The 21031-nt window shown below is 44.9% G+C and overlaps 1 protein-coding gene across 1 annotated transcript in view; it reads right to left on the bottom strand.

The window, feature by feature from the left end:
- Positions 1-7751: 7751 nt before the first annotated feature.
- kcnh6a (potassium voltage-gated channel, subfamily H (eag-related), member 6a) overlaps positions 7752-21031 on the bottom strand; it is a 229084-nt gene continuing 215804 nt past the window's right edge. Inside the window, exons 12-15 of the mRNA XM_041173545.1 lie at positions 20484-20738; positions 17533-17716; positions 11396-11597; positions 7752-9147 (exon numbers count right to left, since the gene is read on the bottom strand). Of these exons, the coding sequence (XP_041029479.1) occupies positions 8866-9147; positions 11396-11597; positions 17533-17716; positions 20484-20738 (923 nt within the window). The 3' untranslated portion in view covers positions 7752-8865. The remainder of the gene's footprint in view (positions 9148-11395; positions 11598-17532; positions 17717-20483; positions 20739-21031) is intronic.

Raw genomic sequence — 21031 nt, forward strand, 5'->3', positions numbered from 1 at the left:
CTGTGGGTTAAATAACTCGATTCTGGATTTTGAACTGTATTGTGCTGAGGTACTGGTACAGTACTAGTGGTTACAGATGTTGCAGTATAATACTGGGCACAGGTACAGGTCTCACTAGAGGCTCACTAGAATATGGATACAGTACTGGTGGTTATGGGTGTGTCACCGGTGAGGGGAATTTACTAAATTGAAATATTGTGAAGTGTTTTGCGTATTGGATTGTTATAAAAATTGTGTAATAATACTGTACTGTAAATACCTACCAGTGGTGACACTGATATTTTTTGGGTGAAGGAGAGTTTACTGGGTAAACCAATTTGAGTGGCTCTGGTGTGTTTATTTTCCAGCTCTTTGCCATTGAACCTTTTGACAGCCAATGATGGTGCCCTCTCAATCCTAACTAACTGGGAGCACCCACTGTCCTCCCACTATTGTTCGAGTGCTTCCACCATCTGGTAGCGTTCTCATTTTTAACTAATTGCCCGACTCTAGCCTTGTCCCAGTACTTCATTACTAGTTACTACACCCACTTCTGTTTGTAGCCAATGGTCTTCAGGGAGGCCATGTTAAAAAATTGTGTTGTAAGAGAAGGTTAGATGTAAAGCTCCTGGGTATTTTAACAGTTCGTGTTTTCATGCCTCTGTACATATTAGATGCTCACTGTCAGATGGTATGTTTTCCTGGCCAGTTAGTGCATTGGAATTTTCTAATTTTGTTAACAATTGACCACACTGAAAGACCTGTTGTAACAGAATGGTGAATGGTCTGCAATGCAGCTCCTGCTAAAAGTACACTGGTTAAAGTTAAAGCCTGGGCTTCTCAGTATGTCTTGGGAGTGAATAATACAGGTGAAGTGATGTGCATAAAGGAAGCTCCTAGTGTGTTGAAATAGCCCCAGGCAACTTGGCCCAGTATTTGTTGAGTAATATGGCTCCCATTTCTTTGACCTGTCGGTATGTCCCCCATTCTGTCCAGTTTTGAGACGGATGCTCCACTTTTTGATGAAAACCTGGGGGAAATAATGTATTTTAAAATGATTTTGTGTGTACGAGAGTGAGTCTGTTGATTCATGTAACTCTTTTAATTGGTTGATTTTGGCATTAGGTGCCCACCCTGTGAGGTGGGCTACCATGCTTCTTGAAGACTTTGTCCTTTGTTTGAGCTGTTGTAAGTGCTCAAAGTACCACATCCTTCGTGGTGAGTCTTCCCACTGTAAATATAGTGCCACATTTTCATCTGATTCTGCCTTGCAAATATGAAGTTGTATTTTTACATCAGTCTTTTTCCTATAGCATATGCTGTAAACTCCTAAATCATACCTTCTGCTTGGGGTTGTTGCCAGCAACAAAAAGCTGACTGCTTTGAAAATGTTATTTTTTAAATTAAGAAAAACTCCAAATTCCTCCTATGACACAAGTGAATAAAATCGCCACTGCAAGATCAACTGGTGTCAGGCGAGAGTCGTTGTGTGTGCTGAGTTCACTGACCTCAGTTTGGATACACAGTGATTGGCTAGAGCACCCCTGGGATGGGGATGGAGATGGGGAATCGGCCAGGGTGAAGTACTGATTAGAGCTAAACAATGACCCCTATTGGAAAATGTGGTTGTCTGGTCAGAACAGGGCCTGACTGGGTTCACATTAGGAATTGGAACTTGGATAAGATTTTGGTTGAAAAGAGGGTCTTGTGCCTATAGATTGGACTGTAACACTTTTACTATTCAGTTTATATCTAATTTATTCATCTGACAGTGCCATGTGGTGCCACTTCTCACACCCCACACCCACTTAGCAGCGATGCTGGGTGGCGTTTTCCTCAACCAGTGACTACATTTTATTGTCCGTTTCGTACTGAAGAGGTTCTTACTACTACTCTAGAATAGCATGCATTAGCTCAGAAATAGCCCATTAACTTAATGACAATCAATATCAGCACATGGGCATCAGCACAGTGCAATGGTGGCAATTTCAAGTTTCCATTATATATTGTCATGAATTGTGAAAAAGAGGAGTATTAAGTATAAATTCTAACCTTGTAAACTTCATGCATGCCTGGAGAGAGGTGTATGACATGGGGTGAAGTGCTAATGGTTACACTCATTTGTGGCAGAGGGATTGATTAATTGAGAGATTTTTTGTTAATGTGGTGGTACCAATATTTTAAATAAGTTGGTGACAATATATTCTGGAATGGCAGCAGCAGCTCTGGTATAGCTAGGGACCAAGGTCTAGATTTTAATATTGTGGGGGTCACAGTTCTTTGTATATCAGCGCTTCTGTTCTCTTCCCCTGCCTTGGTTCTTTCCCTGCTGAAGTTGAGGTCCTCTGCTGGCTCATTTGGTGGTGAGTTAGATGGACTAGCAAGATCCCAGGTTCAGTTGCTCTTGAGCTGACCTCTGGCAGGGGAGTATACTACCAGTTGCCCCTCAGCTAGTTTACCATTTGTTCCCAATGGCACTTGGATTTCTTGTGGAGTTTGTGTTAAGTTTGCACATTGAGCTGGGGAATTCTTATAAGGTAACCCAGTTATTCAAACGATAAAAAATTAGCTTGCTGTTTGAACTCTTAATGTTTCTTATTGAAGTCCTGCTTGTTGAGTGTGTGTGTGTGCGTGTTTTTTCCTATCTGCATGGCTTGGCTCATTTTAAGCCTTCAGTGATGTTCAAGGGAGTATTATAAAAGAATCGTTACAGTAAACCCTGAACAGATGGGCTATGGCAGTGCAATCACTGAGTCCTTGTATTCTATAACAGACCAATTGTTATTGGATATGTAGCTTTAATTTGCATGGTTTATTTAGTCTATGCTATTTCATACATTGCCGGTTGATTGCTCAGTCTTCACCTTGATACATGTGTTAATGCGTAGCATTGCAAACAGGATCCTGGTCACTCTTGCAGCACTGGTTTAGGGGCTTAAGATTTTACCCAGTTTCTGTGTTAATTGTGCACAATATGTTTTTTAGATGTTGTTAAAGTATCTGCCGTGTGTTCCTGGCAGTTGGAAGGAGGGGGATGCGGTTGTCTCTGGTTCCTTTGGGTTACACTACACTCCTGATTCTGTCAGGAGCAACAAGATAATACACCGTCGTATTTACTTTCTGGTTTGTCACTGACCGAAGCCATGTTTGTACAACTTTGCAGTGTGATTACTAGGATTTTATTGGGAGTGTGTTATGAGCCTCTTTCAGGCAGTCATGCTGTAAGTGTCGTTTATTGACTAGGATTCAGTAAAAATATTTGTGGGTGGGTGGTTATTTGGGCGGAGAGTGTGGATATTTGCAATTGTTTAACCCCAGAATGCAGGCCTATCGGTGCTGAAAACAGTTTGAATCAGACAAGTGTACACTATTGGTTAAAGTGCGATTTCTTCTCTAGGCTGTTTATATACCTTTTGGGTGTAGCGAAAGTGCTGCTTTAGAAAGTTCTTCAGCTGAACAGCAGGAATGGTCTCATTCAACTACAGCTAACACCTGCAGGGAAGGTGTGTAATGTAGATAAGTGGGAGTATAAATTCCGTCTGTTGTTTCTTTACTTGGAGTGTGTCAGTGCCACCTCATTGTTTTTTGTGCTTGGTAAAGTTAGTCAGGCGCAAACTTCCCTCTGGATCTCACCCAGAAAACTATCTGAGTCCAAATGGGATGCGCCAGCAGGTTGTTTGGCCACATGAGGCATTATAGCTGAGGCTTATTTCATGCGTGCACTTTCATGGGAGTGGGTGCTGAATTACTTATCGGTAGAAACTTGAGCCAAATCTCCCTCACCCCCCATTACCCCCCACAATGGCAATGGACCCAACTGAAGCGCTGCTGCCCTGACTGAGATCAGCTAGTGGAAAAACTACAAATGGAACTCAGGTCAGGAACAGCAGCCGGGGCTTACTTTATCCACCAGATTGAAAAAAAGGGGAGTGTGTTGATCTAATTTAACCCTTTCTTGTTTGCTGTCCATTTTGACCAATAGCTTTTGTGCTAATGACATGCTGTTTAGATATTTGAGGAAACTAGAAAAAAAAGGTCATTCATCTAACTTCATCTGTTCACTGACCTCCCTGTTTAAAGAAATCCAGAGCACTGCAGGGTGTGTGGTACTGATCCACATAGAATAAGTATGACCCTAGCTTATTGGTCTTGTTAACTGATCCCAGTGTGGATGCTGCAGATTGGGAAGGGACAATCATGGGAATCCTGCTTATGTTCGTTACCCTGTGGTTCATGTCCAAAATTGCCTGTGGTTATCTAGCAAGGTGAGATTGGGCTCTGCCTCCTCCATGGTCAAATAGCTTGCCGTTGCTCACCATCTGGGCACGTAAGAATAGCCATTTGGGCCAAGTCCTGGAAAGTTCATTGCTGCATGTGATGCAGGGCAATGTGGAAAAAGTGGGTGTTGGAATTGGGAGGGAGGTAATCTAAGGCTTGAAGTCAGCAGCAGAGAGCAGAACACCCTCAAGAGCCAATTGCTGACCAAGGTGACCATGTGTAAAGTTGACTCTGCGCTCACTTCAGACACTCGCTATTAAATCCCATCATTGACCACACTGGTTTCATTCTGACAGGCCCCACCTTTATTTTGGTGTGTAGTGGTTGTAGTGTTTTGGTAATCAGCATCAGTGACTGATGGTGATATCTTCTGTACTGAGTAACCTGCTTTGAATTCTGCGTTTGAAAGGTGATGTTTTAGATGTTACCCACTGATCTTTTGTTGTTATCTGTGCCATTAGATTCCAGACTTGTTCATTGTGTAGCTCAACCTGAGTTTGTTTATTTGCGTTGACAGTATTTCTAGATGTATGTTCCATCAGGTATATAAAGTATTAGTGCAGGCTGCTTGGAAAGGACAAAGCACAAATTCTAGTGTGGGGGGTGGGGGGGGGGGGGGGGGGCTTCACTGCTCAGTTATTAGAGACTGCCAACATTTTTTTGCCCCATCCAATTCTAGGGTGGGGTGTAGGGTCATATATTTTAAAAAGGGTTGCACATCTGTCCGGTTCCTGTACATACAGCAGCCCGTTCTCGAACAAGGAAGTGGGCTGCATTTTATTTGTAACCCAGTAGTTGAGATGCAGGCAGGCCAGTCATCAACCCTAAATTAAATAGACAGCCAACTACTAACTGTCCAGTTCCACACTGCAGGGGCAGTCACTTTATTTGGTTAACCAAATCATTTCTTCCTGAAATTGTTAATATAAAATCCCAACTTGCTCGTTGCCTGTTTTAATTACATCAGTCCACACATTATCTCTGGTGTTACATTCTTCTGAAGGTTTGGTGTTGTGTAACTATATACCCCACTCCTTTCATTTTAAACCTGTCACATGGCAGCTGGTTGAGTGTAGCTGCCAATTGTTTTTAAGTAGTTAGTTCGGATGCTGTATATCAGACTGAGGCAGGAATCTTTGTGTGTTTTTTTAATTCCTCGCGTTTTGATTTTTAAAAAAAAACACAATGCAGCCTTGGAATTATGAGCTGGACATGTTCGTATGGCATTGTTTCCTCAGCTATTTACAGAGTTTTGTCCTAGCATTTTCGGCTGGTGCCCGAAATGTAATTTCAAGGCCACTGCATTTAATGGTGGAAGGAGCATCCATCTTACATTGAAGAAATAATTTGTCTTTAATTTAAAAAGTCTTCAAATTTCAGAATGTCCATTTACCCTGTAAATGGCATTTTTACTATTTATATTGTGCGATTTTTGTCCAGTTTCTGTTCATTAATGAATGCATAGCTGAGTGCTTTCTTAGAACTGTAGAATGTTTTTGTTTACAATGGAATATATAAGATGTTAACTTTTTCTTAATAAAATTGCTGAAGCGTGTCAGTGTTGTCACATTCGTCTTCCAGATTTGTTCCGTTGGTCATTCCTGTATCAGCATCACCACTTGAGGTCATCATCCTCAGAATCACAGAATTGTTATGGCATAGGAGGAGGCCATTTGTCTCATCATATCTGCACTGGTTTTCTGAATGACCAACTCACCTAGTCCCATTCCCCTGCCTTTTCCCCATAACCCCACACATTCTTTTCAGCGATATGTAGGGTCATATATTTTTAAAAGGGTTGCACATCTGTCCGGTTCTTGTACATACAGCAGCCCGTTCTCGAACAAGGAAGTGGGCTGCATTTTATTTGTAACCCAGTAGTTGAGATGCAGGCAGGCCAGTCATCAACCCTAAATTAAATAGACAATTTTTTAAAAATTGAATGCTTCAATTGAACCTACCTCCACCACACTTCCATGCAGTGCATTCCAGACCTTAACCACTCGCTGCATGAAAAAGTTTCTTGTATCACTTTTGCTTGTTTTACTAATTACTTTAGATCTGTGCCCCCTTGCTCTCGATCATTTCATGAGTTGGAACAGTTTCTTCCTACCTACTCTGTCCAGACCCCTCCTGATTTTGAATGCTTCTAAATCTCTTCCAAACCTTCTTTAAGGAAAACAGTCTGAACTTCTCCAATCTATTTTCATAACTGAAGTTCCTCATCCCAGGAACAATTCTCATGAATTGTTTCTGCAGTCTCTAATGCCTTCATATCCTTTCTACTGACTGTAATACTCTAGTGGAGGATGAACTAGTGACTTGTACAAGTTCACACAACCTCCTTAGCTCCTTATACTCTATGCCCCTATTACTAAAGTCTGGATACTGTGTGCTCTAACTTTCTCAATCAGTCCTGCTACCTTCATAAACTTATGCACATGTACATCAGGTTCCTCTCCTCCTGCACCCCCTAGATCCTAGATTAATCTGTCATTTTCAGCCCATAGACTCCATGCTGCTGTCTGTCCCATTCCCCCCGCTCTATCTTTGTAGCCCTGCAAGTATATTTCCTTTGTGACCATCCAATTTTCTTTTAAAATCATTGTCTCTGATTCCACTTCCATCGTGGGCAACAAGTTCCAGATCATTACCACTTGCTGCATAAAAAAGATCTTCCTTTCATTACCCCCTGCATCTCTTGCCCAAAATTTTTCATCTGTGTTCCCCCGGGTCTTGTACCATCAGCTGATGGGAGCAGTTTTTCCTCGTCTGCCTTATCCAACCTATCATAATCTTGTGCACAACCCTTATCAAAATCTCACCTCTATCCCTTGTTTCAAGAACAACCACAGCTTTTCCAACCTAACCTTGTAACTAAAATGACCCTTAACTTTTCATGAACCATTGCCTTGTATCCCTTACCTCCTTAGTAAAGGATGTTGGAACCGGAAAACACCTATTTCAGGAGCCTGGTGCCTAAATTGGGTATAGTGTGAATTAGATGCAATCACGTTCCCTCTACATTTCCCAGCAAGAAACCTAAAGAAAACCCTTTTCATAATGCTGGATCTGCCAAGTTAGCATAGTTTAAACTAAGGTTATGAATTTGGCCCACATTTACCTGAGATGCTGTAACTGCATCCATTCTCTTGCTCTGATTCAATTATGCAAATATTAAGATATATGAGGATGTCTCAATGCACTTCACATCACAGCATTTATATGGTAAAAAGCCAGTTTGCAATGAGATAGGTGATCAGATAATCTGGTTGTTTTTGGTGAGGGATTGATTATATGTTGGTCAGGACACCAAAGAGAACTTGAATAGTTCTGAGGAATTTCTTCACTTGAGTAGAGATGGGGCCTCCAATTAACATACATCAAAAAGACAGCATCTCCAACTACAGTATTCTCCCAGTATGGTGCTGAAGATATCCACTAAAGCCAATGCATGTGCTGGTTGGACTATGCTCCAATAATGACAGCATTGCTCAGCTAATCAGGTTACTGTTTATTATATGTTTTCAATGCAAATCTGTTTCCAAGAGCAAGATTTCTTGGCCAATCAGAACATTGCCCCCATTTTTCTCATCAATCAGATGCTACTTAATCCCATGAGCTGTAGGCTCGGTTAGGGTTTCCTGTTTGCTGGAGGATGCAAGGGCAGCAGCTGTCAATCTGAAACCTGTGGGAATTGGGTTCAGGTGAGGGTTCTGGTACTATGGAGAAATTTAGGACCATGCAGAGTGTACATGCCATCCACTTCTTACCAGACATTCTGCAATGTGTAGGGGGAATGCTAACTGTCCTCCATTATAATATTACTGGAGAATTGGGAAAACTCAATGACTGCTCTGCCCTCCTTTGGATTGAAGGGTTTATGGAGTGTAAGGTTGCGAGAGGATTTGGAGCACGCTCATGCTGGGGGGTGGAATTCTACATTGTTCGCACTTGGGTAATTTTAACCTCTGTGGTCAATGTCAAATGGTTGTAGTAGATTTACTGTTGGTTTGACAGCTGCCTGATAATTGAGTGACATCAATGGAAAAACAAACTGCAGAGAGTGTACAACTGTCAGCCAACTGCTACAGCCTAAAAGTTAAGATGACCGTACCAAAGCACAGATGGAGAGGCAAGTTCCATTTACAATGCACCAAGCACTCCCAGGTACTGCATGGGTTAGATACACTCCGATGTACCATCTTAAATTGTTCCATTGCTGTTCAACATGTGTTTCAAATTTATTGAAAATTATTGTCCATCTAGAACCAGACCTGTGGACAAAGTTTTTGAAATATCCTGAGACTGTTCACAGAATGGCTGTTGTTTTCTTTTCCTGTGGATGATGATAAATACTTTTAAAAATAAAGCAATGGAATTAATAATTAGCTGATTGGGTTTGCTCCATTTCCTCCCATTTGTACACAAACCAAATTGTTTGAGGTTGTATTGCAGCAGCTTTAGTAATACAGTCCTGCCTGATCTCCCATTTGCAGCATAAAACCAAGAGATGGACAGGACCCCAAGGCAGCACTGGTCTCTGCAATGTGGTTTGAAAACAGAGGATGGAGCGAGGTAAAGTTCCTACAAACTCGTGACGAGGCCCTAACTGCCTGGAAGGACTGGATCCGATACATGTCGCTTAATGTCTGTATGTGTGCTGGAACTTTCCAAATGCTCTGGGAGTGAGGGAAAGCGGGATGGGCTGAAGTAAGTAGGTGAGGCAGGCGGTCTCTGAAGATTTGCCAGAAGGGGAGGGGATGTTTGGTGCCTGGGTGCAGGGTGGAGGGTGACAGCTTGATCTGGCGCCATTGTCAGCTGAGTTCCACCAGTCAAGGGTTCCTGGGTTTTCCTCTGTTGTTTCTCCGCCTTGGAAAAGCATGGAGTCTGGGGAAGGAAGCAGAATTCTATGAGAATTGGTACGCTGATTGTGTTTATACAGTTTAATGGTCTCAGCTTGCAGACCTGAAGGTGAGTCTGTTACTTTTTCCTAATCCTGTTGGGGATAGGTTCTGTGGGGGTGAAAACCTTGATCAATGTGAACCACTGGCCCCCTACTCCCCAGCAAACCCCCCACCTCCCCCAAAAAAGGGAAGGAGAGGACCTGGGGAAAGTGGCTGAGGCAGGTATAGGGCATAGGGTTCACGGTTGAAGAAAGGCTTAAGTCTCGAGAAATAGCAAAAGTAGGCCAGAAAGCCTTGTATTCCTGCTCCGTCAATCAATATAATTTTGGCTGATCTTAAACCTCAACACCCCTTCCTGCCCTAACCCCATGTCCCACTCCAGAAAATTCCAAAGATTTACAACATTTTGAGCGAAGAAATTTTTGCTTATCTCAGTCCTAAATTCTTGACACCTTATCCTGAGACTCTGCCCCCATGTTGTAGATTCCCCAGTCAAGGTAAACATCCTCAGTGTCTACCCTGTCAAGCCCCTTCAGTTTCAATGAGATCATCTCTCATTTTTCTAAACTCAAGAGAATATAAGCCCAATTTACTCCTCATCTCATCGTAGGACCATCCTCTCATCCCTGGAACCAATCTAGTGAATCTTCACTCTACCTCCAAGACAATTATATCCTTCCTTTGATGTGGAAACCAAAACTCTGCACAGTATTCCAGGGTGTGGTCTCACCAAAATCCTGTTCAATTGGAGCAAAACTTTTTCTTGTACGTTTTCTTGAATTGCAACAAAGGCCAACATGTCATTTGCCTTCCTAATTGCTTGTACCTGCATGCTAACTGTCTTCCTTGTTCGAGTGTACACAAGCTCTTCTGAATATCAACATTTACAGTTTGACCTCTTTGGAAAAATCTGCTTTTCTATTCTTATTACCAAATCTCACTTCCCCACATTATCCTCCATCTGCTACGTTGTTACCCATTCAACTAACCTGTCTATATCTCTTTGCAGCCTCTTTGTGTCCTCTCAGCTTGCATCCCCACCTAGCTTTGCATCGTCAGCAAACTTAGAAACATTGCTCTGGGTCTCTTTGTCTAATTAATAAAGATGAAAATCACTGAGGCCCCTGCACTTCTTATGGCACTCCACTAGTTACAGCCTGTCAACTTGAATGCCCTATTTATCCCTACACTTTTTGCTTCCTATTTATTAAGCAATCCTCTATTCATGCTAACTCCATGAACCCTTGCATATTAAACCTTTGTGGCACCTTATCGAAAACCTTATACTGAATATCTACTGATTCCCCTTTATCTACCGTAATCAAAAGTCATGAATAAATTTGGCAAACATGGTTTTCCTTGCTTAAAACTATGTTGACTGTCTGATCATGCTATTATTTTCTAAGCGCATTGTTAAGACTTCGTTAATGAGAGATTCCAGCGTCTTCCTGATGACTGATGTCAGGCTATCTGACTTGCAATTCTCCGTTTTCTCCCTACTTTTTGGTATTGCAGTGTTACATTTGCTAAATCCCAAACTGCTGGAACCATTCCAGAATATAAGGAATTTTGGAAAACTGTAATCCATTCATACACTACCTCTTATAGAACCCTAGGATGTAGGTCCTGGGGATTTGCTGGATCCTTAAGTTTCTTCAATACTTTTTCTCTGTTGATATTAATTACCTTGATTTCTCCCTTGGTTACCCCCCATTAGACAGACAATATTTTTTTAACGTTTCTGCCATTTCCTCATTCCCCATAATAATTTCTCCTGTCTCTGTCTCTAAGGAACCAATGTTTACTTTAGCTGTTTCCCTCCTTTTCATATATTTATAAAAGCTCTTGGAATCTGTTTTATATTCCTGGCTAGCTTACTCTTTTTGGTGGCCCTTTGCTGGTTTCTAAATCACCCCCAATCCCCAGGCTTACTACTTTCTTTGCAACATTATGAGCGTCTTCTTTTAATCTAATATTACCCTTAACTTCCCTTGTAAGCCAGAGATGGAAACCTCTTGCAATTGATCCATAGTTTGCGATGGTAGCAATTGGCTACTGCGGATCCAGGTAAAGGCCATGGCTGCTTTACAATAAGCTGTACAAGTTGATTGGTTGCTGCTAACGAACCGGCATTAATAGTCATGTGGTTACTACTGCCCAATCAGGTAGCAAGAAATGGAGCTTCAACAGCAGATAGATTCATTCCGTTCAATAATAAAGTTGAGACTTACCTCCAGAAGGGATGCTGGAAGCGGAGTTGCAGGTTGAGCAGAGGATGAAGCTTTCGATTCTGCTGACAGTGGAGAGTACAAATCGATAGAGTGGGATGTTGGCGAGACAGCACTGTAGGCAGGGGGAACAGGTACTGGTACTGCCTGTCTCTGCAGGAGCTGCAGGATAATGTTGATATCGGCTGTCATCCTAGTCTCCAGCCTGTGGAAAAATTGGAGAAATACTGTTAGCTAGGACTTCCCAACCTCAGGGTCAGCACAGGGAGACCCTCAAACAATTTTTGCTTTGCTGACAACATTTATCTTCTGGGGAGTGCCTAGTTGCTGAGAGGCCAAGCCATGTAGGGTGGGAGAGCAGGCACAGTGTCATACGCTGCCCAGCTCTCATGCCATCTTACCATACCTGGGCTTTTGCAGACAACAGATGGGGATACTTTCTATTTGTCATTCTGGGCTGGACTTCAACAAACTGCCATGTCAGGCTATCTGACTTGCAGTTCTCCATTTTCTCTCTCCCTACTGTAACCTGCTTTTCCCCTGATTTGGGCAAGGTCCCTTATCCAGTCCCACTGGTCCCCATCACCTGCCCCTCAACCCCCAAGCACAGTCCGACTAATCCCTGCACATATCCCTGTCCCACTGCTCTGACTCCATAGTGTTCCCACTGCCCCCTGGTCCCCGCCCTATGGGGGCCTTGCAATGAGCTCATTGGGAACATGTGATTTGAGGTCTGAGTTAGGGCAGTTTGCATATTATGGAGGCATAAACCTGAGAGTATGTTCAGCAGACAGGAGGCCTAGTCTCTAATGGGTGACCCTGGTTAAATATTAAGTGTGGAATTGTCTAAGATTTGCACAAAGTGCGGTAGCAGGCAGGAGAAAGGACATTTTACCCGCTGGCCGCAATGGCGGGTTTTGACGCTGTCTCGTCCCATTCCTGGCACGTCCCACCTCTTTAATAATGTATTCATGGGAAACACGCCAGATCGTTGGTAGACAGGCTCGGATTTGCCTGCCACAGCATGACCTCAGTGCTTCCTTGCTCCAGGCACCAGATTTAAAGCGCACCAGAGCGCAGCCTACTTCATGCCTACAGACCAGGACTGCTCCAGGCGACAGATGACCCCAAAAGTGAAGAAGACGGCAGCCCCCAAATTTAATGGCACCTTTCTGCGGCGCCTTCTGGACACAGTGGAAGGCCGGTGCTATGTCCTCTACCCCTGCTCTGGCTGAAGGAAGTCCAGCAGAGTTACCAATCTAGCCTGGGAGGCAGTGGCAGTCGGTGCCACCGGAGCACAGAGGAGGTCAGCCATCCAGTACTGAAAGGAGATGAATGTGTTCTGCCAGGGAAGTCAACCACCTCGTGACTCTCAACTCACACACTCCCAAACCCATCACACATCCACTGGGATCTCACACCACAAAGAGCAACACCACTAACTCTCACACACACCCTCACATCTCCATCAGGCCCATATCCTCTGGAGCTTGTGTCCTCATCCTGTCCATGGCTCCGCTCACCACACAAACATTCCACTCAGGGCCGTGTGTCCTGCTCACACTCGCTCCATCTGTTTTCATGCAGGTGAAGCTGGCTCACAGTAGGAGGGAGAGGTCCCAGCCCGGGGGGGCAGGTGGACTGACCCACATGAGGCCCCTCACTCACTTTGAGGAGCGTGCTATCGCGCTGACTGGTGGGGACGTGGACCGTGCCTGCAGTGACAGTGAGGTCGGCAGCGAACACCCATATGAGGATTGTGCACCACATCATCCCTCTCTCAATGCAACTGTGAGTGCTCCCTCTCCTGCTCTTGACTCTGCTGGCATGCACTAATTATCTTTGGTTCACAGGGAGCTGCCAAGCGACTGACACCCTCAGCTCCGTCCACATCCTCACCTCCAGCGAAGAGGACACCTGTTCCATTGAAGAGCAGGAAATAAACAACCTGGAAGACCCATCACAGCGCTTACCCACACCCTCCACCAGTGCAAAGATATATACCTCAGTGGGACCTAGATCTAGAGCAGGCTCGGGTTCACAATCGGGTGGTCACTGCATAGACACATGTCCATGAAGGAGGAGGCAGGTTTAAACGAGCTTCCCCGGCACTCAGAGAACTGCTGGGGAAGAGGCATCTGTGAGGTCTGAGTCAGATGAGGAGCCTCTGGATTCAGCCTGCCGACTCATCGTGGAGAGTCAGCAGAAGGCAGGGGAACATCACACAGAGCTTTTGGAAACCCTCAACGGAGTGGTATGTGAGTCAGAGGAGTGTGTCTGCCTGCTCTCTGATGAAGTGGTGCCCACATGTGCCCGTATGGAGGTCTCCATGGGAAGGATGGTGGACGCCATGGCGACCTTGGTCCAGCAGAATGCAGAGATGCATGCAGACCTGTGCTCCTCGCAGCAGCCAAGGGTGAGTTCCTGCATTGGCAACACGGGAAGGAAACGGGACATCTTGATGTCCTCCAGGTGCTCTTTCCCCTCAAGGAGTCAGGCTGAGGCCCTCGGGCACCCAACGGGAGGAGGGGTTAGCAGCTGGACACCCCAGGAATCTCAGAGGCTGTGCTCTCCCTCCAAGTCCCCTTTTGCCTGTGACCCCCTCAACCTCGTCCTCTGTCACCGCAGAGGGAGCAGCTGGCCCATAGGAGGACAGCCAAAGCATGCCGGGACCCCCAAGACCTCGTCTCTCCAGAAGATGCACACTGAAGTCATCAGAGGCAACATGGCTGTCTCCAGCCCTGCTGCGGATGTCAGGGTAGCACCTAGAAGAGGTGGTAGGCCTAGAAAAGTTAAGAAATGCTGATCACAAGTGGTTGCACAGGTGAACATATTTTGTCACTTAATAATCTGAAAATATATTCATTTTCACTGAATAATGTATAATGTTATCTTTCAGCTTCATTGACAGGGTTCACGAGTGCTCCCACTGCATCCCCCCCATTAACAGTTCAGCTGCAGGCAGCCAGATCACGAGGGATTCTGGAGGGAGAAGCGTGTGTGACCGAGCCTCATGTGAGCTCTCTCTCACGCACACAGAGTCTCCATTACACTCATCTCAATGCCCCGAGTGTTTTCAATGCTGCCTGCTGGGGTCTCTTTCAGTTGTCTATCTAAGCTGACCTGCATCTCCGCCCACCCACTGATCACACTCCCAGCAGCACCTGTGTCCGTCCAACACGAGGCTCCGCTCACTTTCGATTTGTAAAACATGGCCATAGTCAAGCTTCTTGTAAGCTCCCCCATTCTTTCCCCTCCCCCAGTCACCCATGTCCTTTCCCCCATCACTGTCAACTGGCATCACCTTCCACCTCCCCTACCGTCACCTACCAGCCCGAACCCTTGTCATTCCAGGATGTCCAGGGGAACGTGCACATTCCTTATCTTCTCGAGAATCCCACCCCCATCCACATTGACCTCCCCGAAATCCTCCTTCCCACCTCCAGGATCTGTGACTGCCTCCGAGTCCCCACCAACCACCCTTGTCATCCCCTCTACTGTTACCTTTCACCTCACCCTCTCACCCTCCCACTCACTCTGCCCCCTCTCATACTCACCATTCCCTCCTACCACAGGGGGCAGTCATTGACTCCACAGACCCCTTCCTTGAACATTCATCTGGACATCCCCCACCCCCACCCCTCACTCCTTCCTCCTCCCCTTACTCCCTCCTCCACCCTTACTTCTTCCTCTCCCACCCCCAGACTCCTTTCCCCATCCAAACTCCTTCTCCCCCACTACAAACTCCTTCCCCCCCTCCAAACTCCTTTCCCCCCCGTCCAAACTCCTTTCCCCCCCACTCCAAACTCCTTTCCCCCCTACTCCAAACTCCTTTCCCCCTCCTCCAAACTCCTTCCCCCCCCTCCAAACTCCTTCCCCCCCCCCAAACTCCTTTCCCCCCCTCCAAACTCCTCTCCCCTTCCGAAGCTCCTTCCTCCCCTCAACTCCTTCCCTTTCACCTTCCTTCCCCCTTAGGGCCACTTGACGCATTCTTCCCCTTTACACCCTCCTCCCCCCTCCCAAACTCACCCCTGACATCTTTGTCTCCCCTGTCCTGACCTCATGCCCCCTGAACACCTTCCTCTCCCCCTGTTAACAACAGTTGTGTCTCAGACTCAATTCCTTTCCTCATCCTTATTAACGTTGCTTTCTTTCTTCTTCTTGCTTCAAAAACTGGAAATACCTGGATGATATGACAGTCGCAGAGTCTAGGCCGCGGGATGCAGTCAGTGAGGTTCAGGAAACTTTTGATGCTCCCAATGAGGGAAACAAATGCAGTTGAATACTAATAAATGGTATACCATGGGCGCAGCCTTCGATGGACCTGAGCACATGCCCTTTGACATAAAGTTAATTACACCTGGTGCAGGTGAAAGCTACATTCAAGCTGAGTTGAAGTATGAAGGACAAGCGGACAATATGCTATGTTCATTCTCGGATCCCATATCCCTGTCAGACTCTCTATCCATGACCTGTTGTTGATCCCTGTTGGCTACATCCTTCCCTTGGTGGAATAACACTGTGCCTGTGAGGCACCCTGGCCTCACACACATACAAACTGCCCAGATCAAAAAAAATACAGAAGTGTGTGCTGAGATTAACCTGAAGCCCTCTGTCCCAGCTGTACAACAATGCCCTTCATGTCACAAAGCTCAAAACTCTACAAACTGTTGTAATATGGTTTTAAGGGATTGCAGCATGATATCACTAGAAGGAAGTGTGTCATGTGATCCAGTTTTAGTTTTACTTTTGCTTAGAGTAGAGCACACAGCAGTCAGCTCTGCTGCTGATGTGTCTTCAAGCTTTATGCTTTTGTATAACTGTTCCCATGTGTCTAGCCTCAATAAATGAACCCACAACATGTTTACACAATCCCTTATGAGTGATTGGTGCTGTTATATCATTATAAAGCAAGAAGACCTAACATTTGTACCAAGTTTGGAAAATCCCTTATGCAATCCACCCAATTTTTAGAATTGGTTATCACCCACACGCCCAGAGCAATCAAGGCAACTCGAGAGATTCAGCTAAATTGAACCCTGAGACTCTTGTTAGGTAAGGGAATCAAAGGTTATCAGGTTTGAAACACAAGAAGATCAGCCATGTTAAATTGAACCCTTTAAGATGTAGGATGATGAGGTACCAATGTAGCCTTTTTCCATACATGGCTTGGGTCCTCAATGAACTACTTACGTGATTAAATTGATATGTACCCGATTGCCTGTAATGTTAGGAATGGTGTACTGGTTTGTAATTTTAACATAATTTTAATTCAACATTACTCTTTTAATGTCCTGCCCACCACCTCTCTGTTACCTGCTGAATTTGTTTGTCTATTTTTGTTACTACATAATTGTTACATGCTTGCATGTTTTTAACCTGATCTCTTAGTCTATAGAATAATTTTTGATGCAAGTTACGCTGCAATTCAGCTGTCGGGCTGCAAACATGTTTTGTGAATAAAATACAATATTAATAACTCAATAATTGGCTCTGTCCTTATCCAATGCCCAAGTCACATACACTTGACAACAGTGGTGTTGAGTTGCAATCTGGTGGGGGCCTCTGACTATTTTCCCTTCCCCAGCCTGGACATTGAGGCTGAAGGCCGGACCCTACTGTTTCCACGGCAAACTCAACACAGCCTTGGACTGAATCCGCGCTTTGTGCATTTTCTTAATTAAACAATAAGAAGCCTGAGTCCGTGTCAGGAGTGTAAGAGTATTGTGTGAGTGAATATGTGAGCACTTGTGTGAGATATGTGCATCAGTATGACTGTGAGTATACATGAGCACATTGTGTTAGAATGAACGGGAGCTCAAGTGTGAGCACAAGTATGAGTTCTGAGTATGTGTACAAGTGTGAATATAAGTGTGAGTGCACATGTGAGTATTGGTGAGCACATTGGTGTGGCTCCTGCTTTCCTCAACGTCACACTGATCTGAGCAGACAGTAATAGTGTGGCATCACTAGTATAATAGAACTGGAACTGATTGTACAGTATGATGTAAATGTAGCATGGAGTCCCTACACATGTGATTCTGATCTTGAGAGGTTTAGGTTCTCACTGTGTTCTGGAGTTCACTCTACTGATTACAGTCTGGCCAACTGCCAGCCTCACAACAGTGTGATGCTCTCACCTGTTAAGCTGTGCATGGAGCATCTCCAACCTGGATTCCACCTCAATCCTGGCCCTGTCCTCCATGCTGGATGCCGTCCCCAGGTTAACGTGAGCTGACACTGAACGCCCGTGTAACTCTGAGAACTGGCTGCCCTTTCTCTCACCCCAGAAGCTGAACACGTTCGACACACTTGTGAAAGTACCTGACAGGAGGAAGAGGTGCAGGTTCAAACTGATCAACAAACTGCAGAGAAACTTCACACAATATACTGACAGAATTTTATCAAATAAAAGGATCAATGCATAGGGATCAAAGTCAAATGACGGGTTGAGCTGTGGATCAACCATGATCTGATTGAATAGTGGAAGAGGATTGATGGGCTAAATGGCCTACTCCTGCTCCTATATTAACTTGTTAAAGGGGCTGAATAGTCTACTCCTGCTCCCATATTAACTGGTTAAAGGGGCTGAATGGCCTACACCTGCTCCTATATTAACTGGTTAAAGGGGCTGAATAGTCTACTCCTGCTCCTATATTAACTGGTTAAAGGGGCTGAATGGCCTACACCTGCTCCTATATTAACTGGTTAAAGGGGCTGAATGGCCTACTCCTGCTCCTATATTAACTGGTTAAAGGGGCTGAATGGCCTACACCTGCTCCTATATTAACTGGTTAAAGGGGCTGAATGGCCTACACCTGCTCCTATATTAACTGGTTAAAGGGGCTGAATGGCCTACTCCTGCTCCTATATTAACTGGTTAAAGGGGCTGAATGGCCTACACCTGCTCCTATATTAACTAGTTAAAGGGGCTGAATGGCCTTCTCCTGCTCCTATATTAACTGGTTAAAGGGGCTGAATGGCCTACACCTGCTCCTATATTAACTGGTTAAAGGGGCTGAATGGCCTACACCTGCTCCTATATTAACTGGTTAAAGGGGCTGAATGGCCTACACCTGCTCCTATATTAACTGGTTAAAGGGGCTGAATGGCCTACTCCTGCTCCTATATTAACTGGTTAAAGGGGCTGAATGGCCTACTCCTGCTCCTATTTACGGAATTACGGCGAGAGTGGATTACAAACTGGATAACAAATTGTAGAAGGGAAGAAAGCACAGAGCAGCAATTGAGGGCAGTTCCTCAAGGTGGGTGGGAGTGGGTAGCGTTCAGTTCTAGAGCCAGTTCTGCTTTTGGTGTACATCAATGATTTGAATAGAGGTATTGAGGGAATGGTGTCTACATTGCAGATGAGACTAAAATAGGAGGTCTGGGTTAATTCTTAAGAAGACCAAAGAAACTTGATAAGATGGGGGGGAATGAGCTAAAATGTGACAGCTGGAATTCAGTGTCAGTAAGTTTGAGATGATGTATTTTGATTATGAAGGAGAGCAGTAATTATAGTCTGAATGGGGGTTGTCTTGAGGCTGTGGAAGAGCAGAAGGACTTGGAACACCAGCTTCCCAAGGTATTAATGGCAGCAGCTCTGGATGAGAAGGCTGTAAACAAACGTTAGGTTTTGTCACAAGGTATAGAATATAAAAACCACAAGGTAGTGATCAGTCAACATAATAAGTCCTCAGTAAGAGGACTGGATGTAATAGTGCTTTAATTATGAAATGATGGAGCAAAGTAGATAAAAGCAGGAATCCAAATGCAAAATACTGCAGATATTGGAAATCTGAAATAAAAACTGAAAGTGCTTTAAAAACTCAGCAGGTCTGGCAGCATCTGTGGAGAGAGAAACAGAGTTAATGTTTCAGGTCACAACCTTTCACTACAAATGCTTCCATGTTGTAACTTCCACGTATTCCACTCAGGGTTCCCATCTCCCACACTTAACAATTCCAATCACTGCTGCTCCCTCCTCCTCCTTCGGGTGCCACATCCAAAGAGCTGGTGGTGACCATGGGCTTCCATTGGATTGGTCCAATCAATGGAATGATTATGCTTGGCAAAGTACTGCAGTGGTTTGCCACTGCCTTCTGCAATATGGCTGACCAGGAAACTTTCCGGTTCTTACTGCCTGTCACCAGGCATATTGGAAGGATTTACAGGCTGGTAATCAACCTCACATTACGAACACACCTTCTTTGGACATCAAGTCCTGAATTGGGGCTTGAACCCAGAGGTTCTGGCTCAGTGGTAGGCATGCTACCTACTGCGCCACTAGAGCTGCCCTCCCACTCTGCCTAGACTTGGGCTCATTCAAAATTCTGTTGCTCATATCCGAACATGGCTGACTCAGATATTGGTGCAGATTTCACGGCAGGTAGTGCAAATCTAGAACCTTCTTCCCCAAAAGGCTGTGGATGCCAAAGCGTATCAAAGGATATGAAGCAAAGGTGAGTAAATAAAGCAGAGGTACAGTACAGATCAGGCAGGTTCTAACTGAATAATGAGTAAGCTCAAGGGGCTGAATGGCCTCCTGCTCTTCCATTGTTTATTCAGAAACAAGATGGCACCTGGGACTGAGAAGGAGGAAGAAATAAAAAGGCTGGGTGAGGGGTGTGAGGAAACAGGAAATGGAAGCAGATCTTTCTGAATACAGTTCCAATGAAGACAACTATCACAACACCTTAAAAATCCAACAAATCCACAAGGAGTGGAGGATGACTCTGTAGGGTTGCCCACCCTCCAGGATTGACTTGAAGCCTCCAGGAGTTGAAGATCAATTGCCAGGACACTGCTGTGTGCAACCCTGGTGAAAAATCATCGGGGCATTACGAAGGATTTTGGTTTTGCTCATTTTCTTTGAACGTTTCTCTTTACCAGATAAAATGTTGTCTGACTGACAGTTAAGCATCATCCAGTTGGGTAATGAGTCTTTTTGCTTTCCAATTGGCGTAGGAAGGCAGTCCGTCATAAGGATTAGCTGATTGAGTATTGGCTGACTAATGGCTGGAGCATAGGGGCAAGTCATGTAATGAAACCTTAAGGAATACATTAAATCACAGTTGGCATCTCTATGTACCTGTAAAGGGATTAGATCCACTGCCTTTCCTCCTGACCTCCACAGGGCCCGTGTCAGATGTAACAAAATTCAGATTTTTTGCTGGGGATCTGCTCTTCGTCTCATTGATGCTGAAAGTTGAAGCCTTGAGATTCTCCTCACTGGTCTGTGAGTGAGGGGTCATGCTGCTGAAGTCCCAGTGGTCCCTCGCAGTGTGAGTGCGGTGGTTTGTTAGAGGGACCTTGTCTCCCTCTGGATCGCCTTTATTCAAATCATCTGAAATCCAAGGCTTTAATGAATATCACACTCAACATCTCAGTCCACACACTCAATGATGGATATGCATCATTGCACTGTTAAAAAAACATCCCCATTCCATCAATGCAAACCTTCCTCTCATTCCCTGAGGGTACTGCCTTTCACTGGGTTAGGATTCTGTACACCTTGGTTGCTCATGCCAGTGACTGTTCTTTAAATGTCAGTGAGTGTCAGCAAGTATATTCTGCCACGAAGGGTGTCATCACAGTCAAGTCTAGAAAAAGACAGGAAAACAGAAGGCCGAGGCGTGA

This window comes from Carcharodon carcharias, chromosome 23 (genome assembly GCF_017639515.1).
Source record: "Carcharodon carcharias isolate sCarCar2 chromosome 23, sCarCar2.pri, whole genome shotgun sequence".
NCBI classification, from domain to species: Eukaryota; Metazoa; Chordata; class Chondrichthyes; order Lamniformes; family Lamnidae; genus Carcharodon; species Carcharodon carcharias.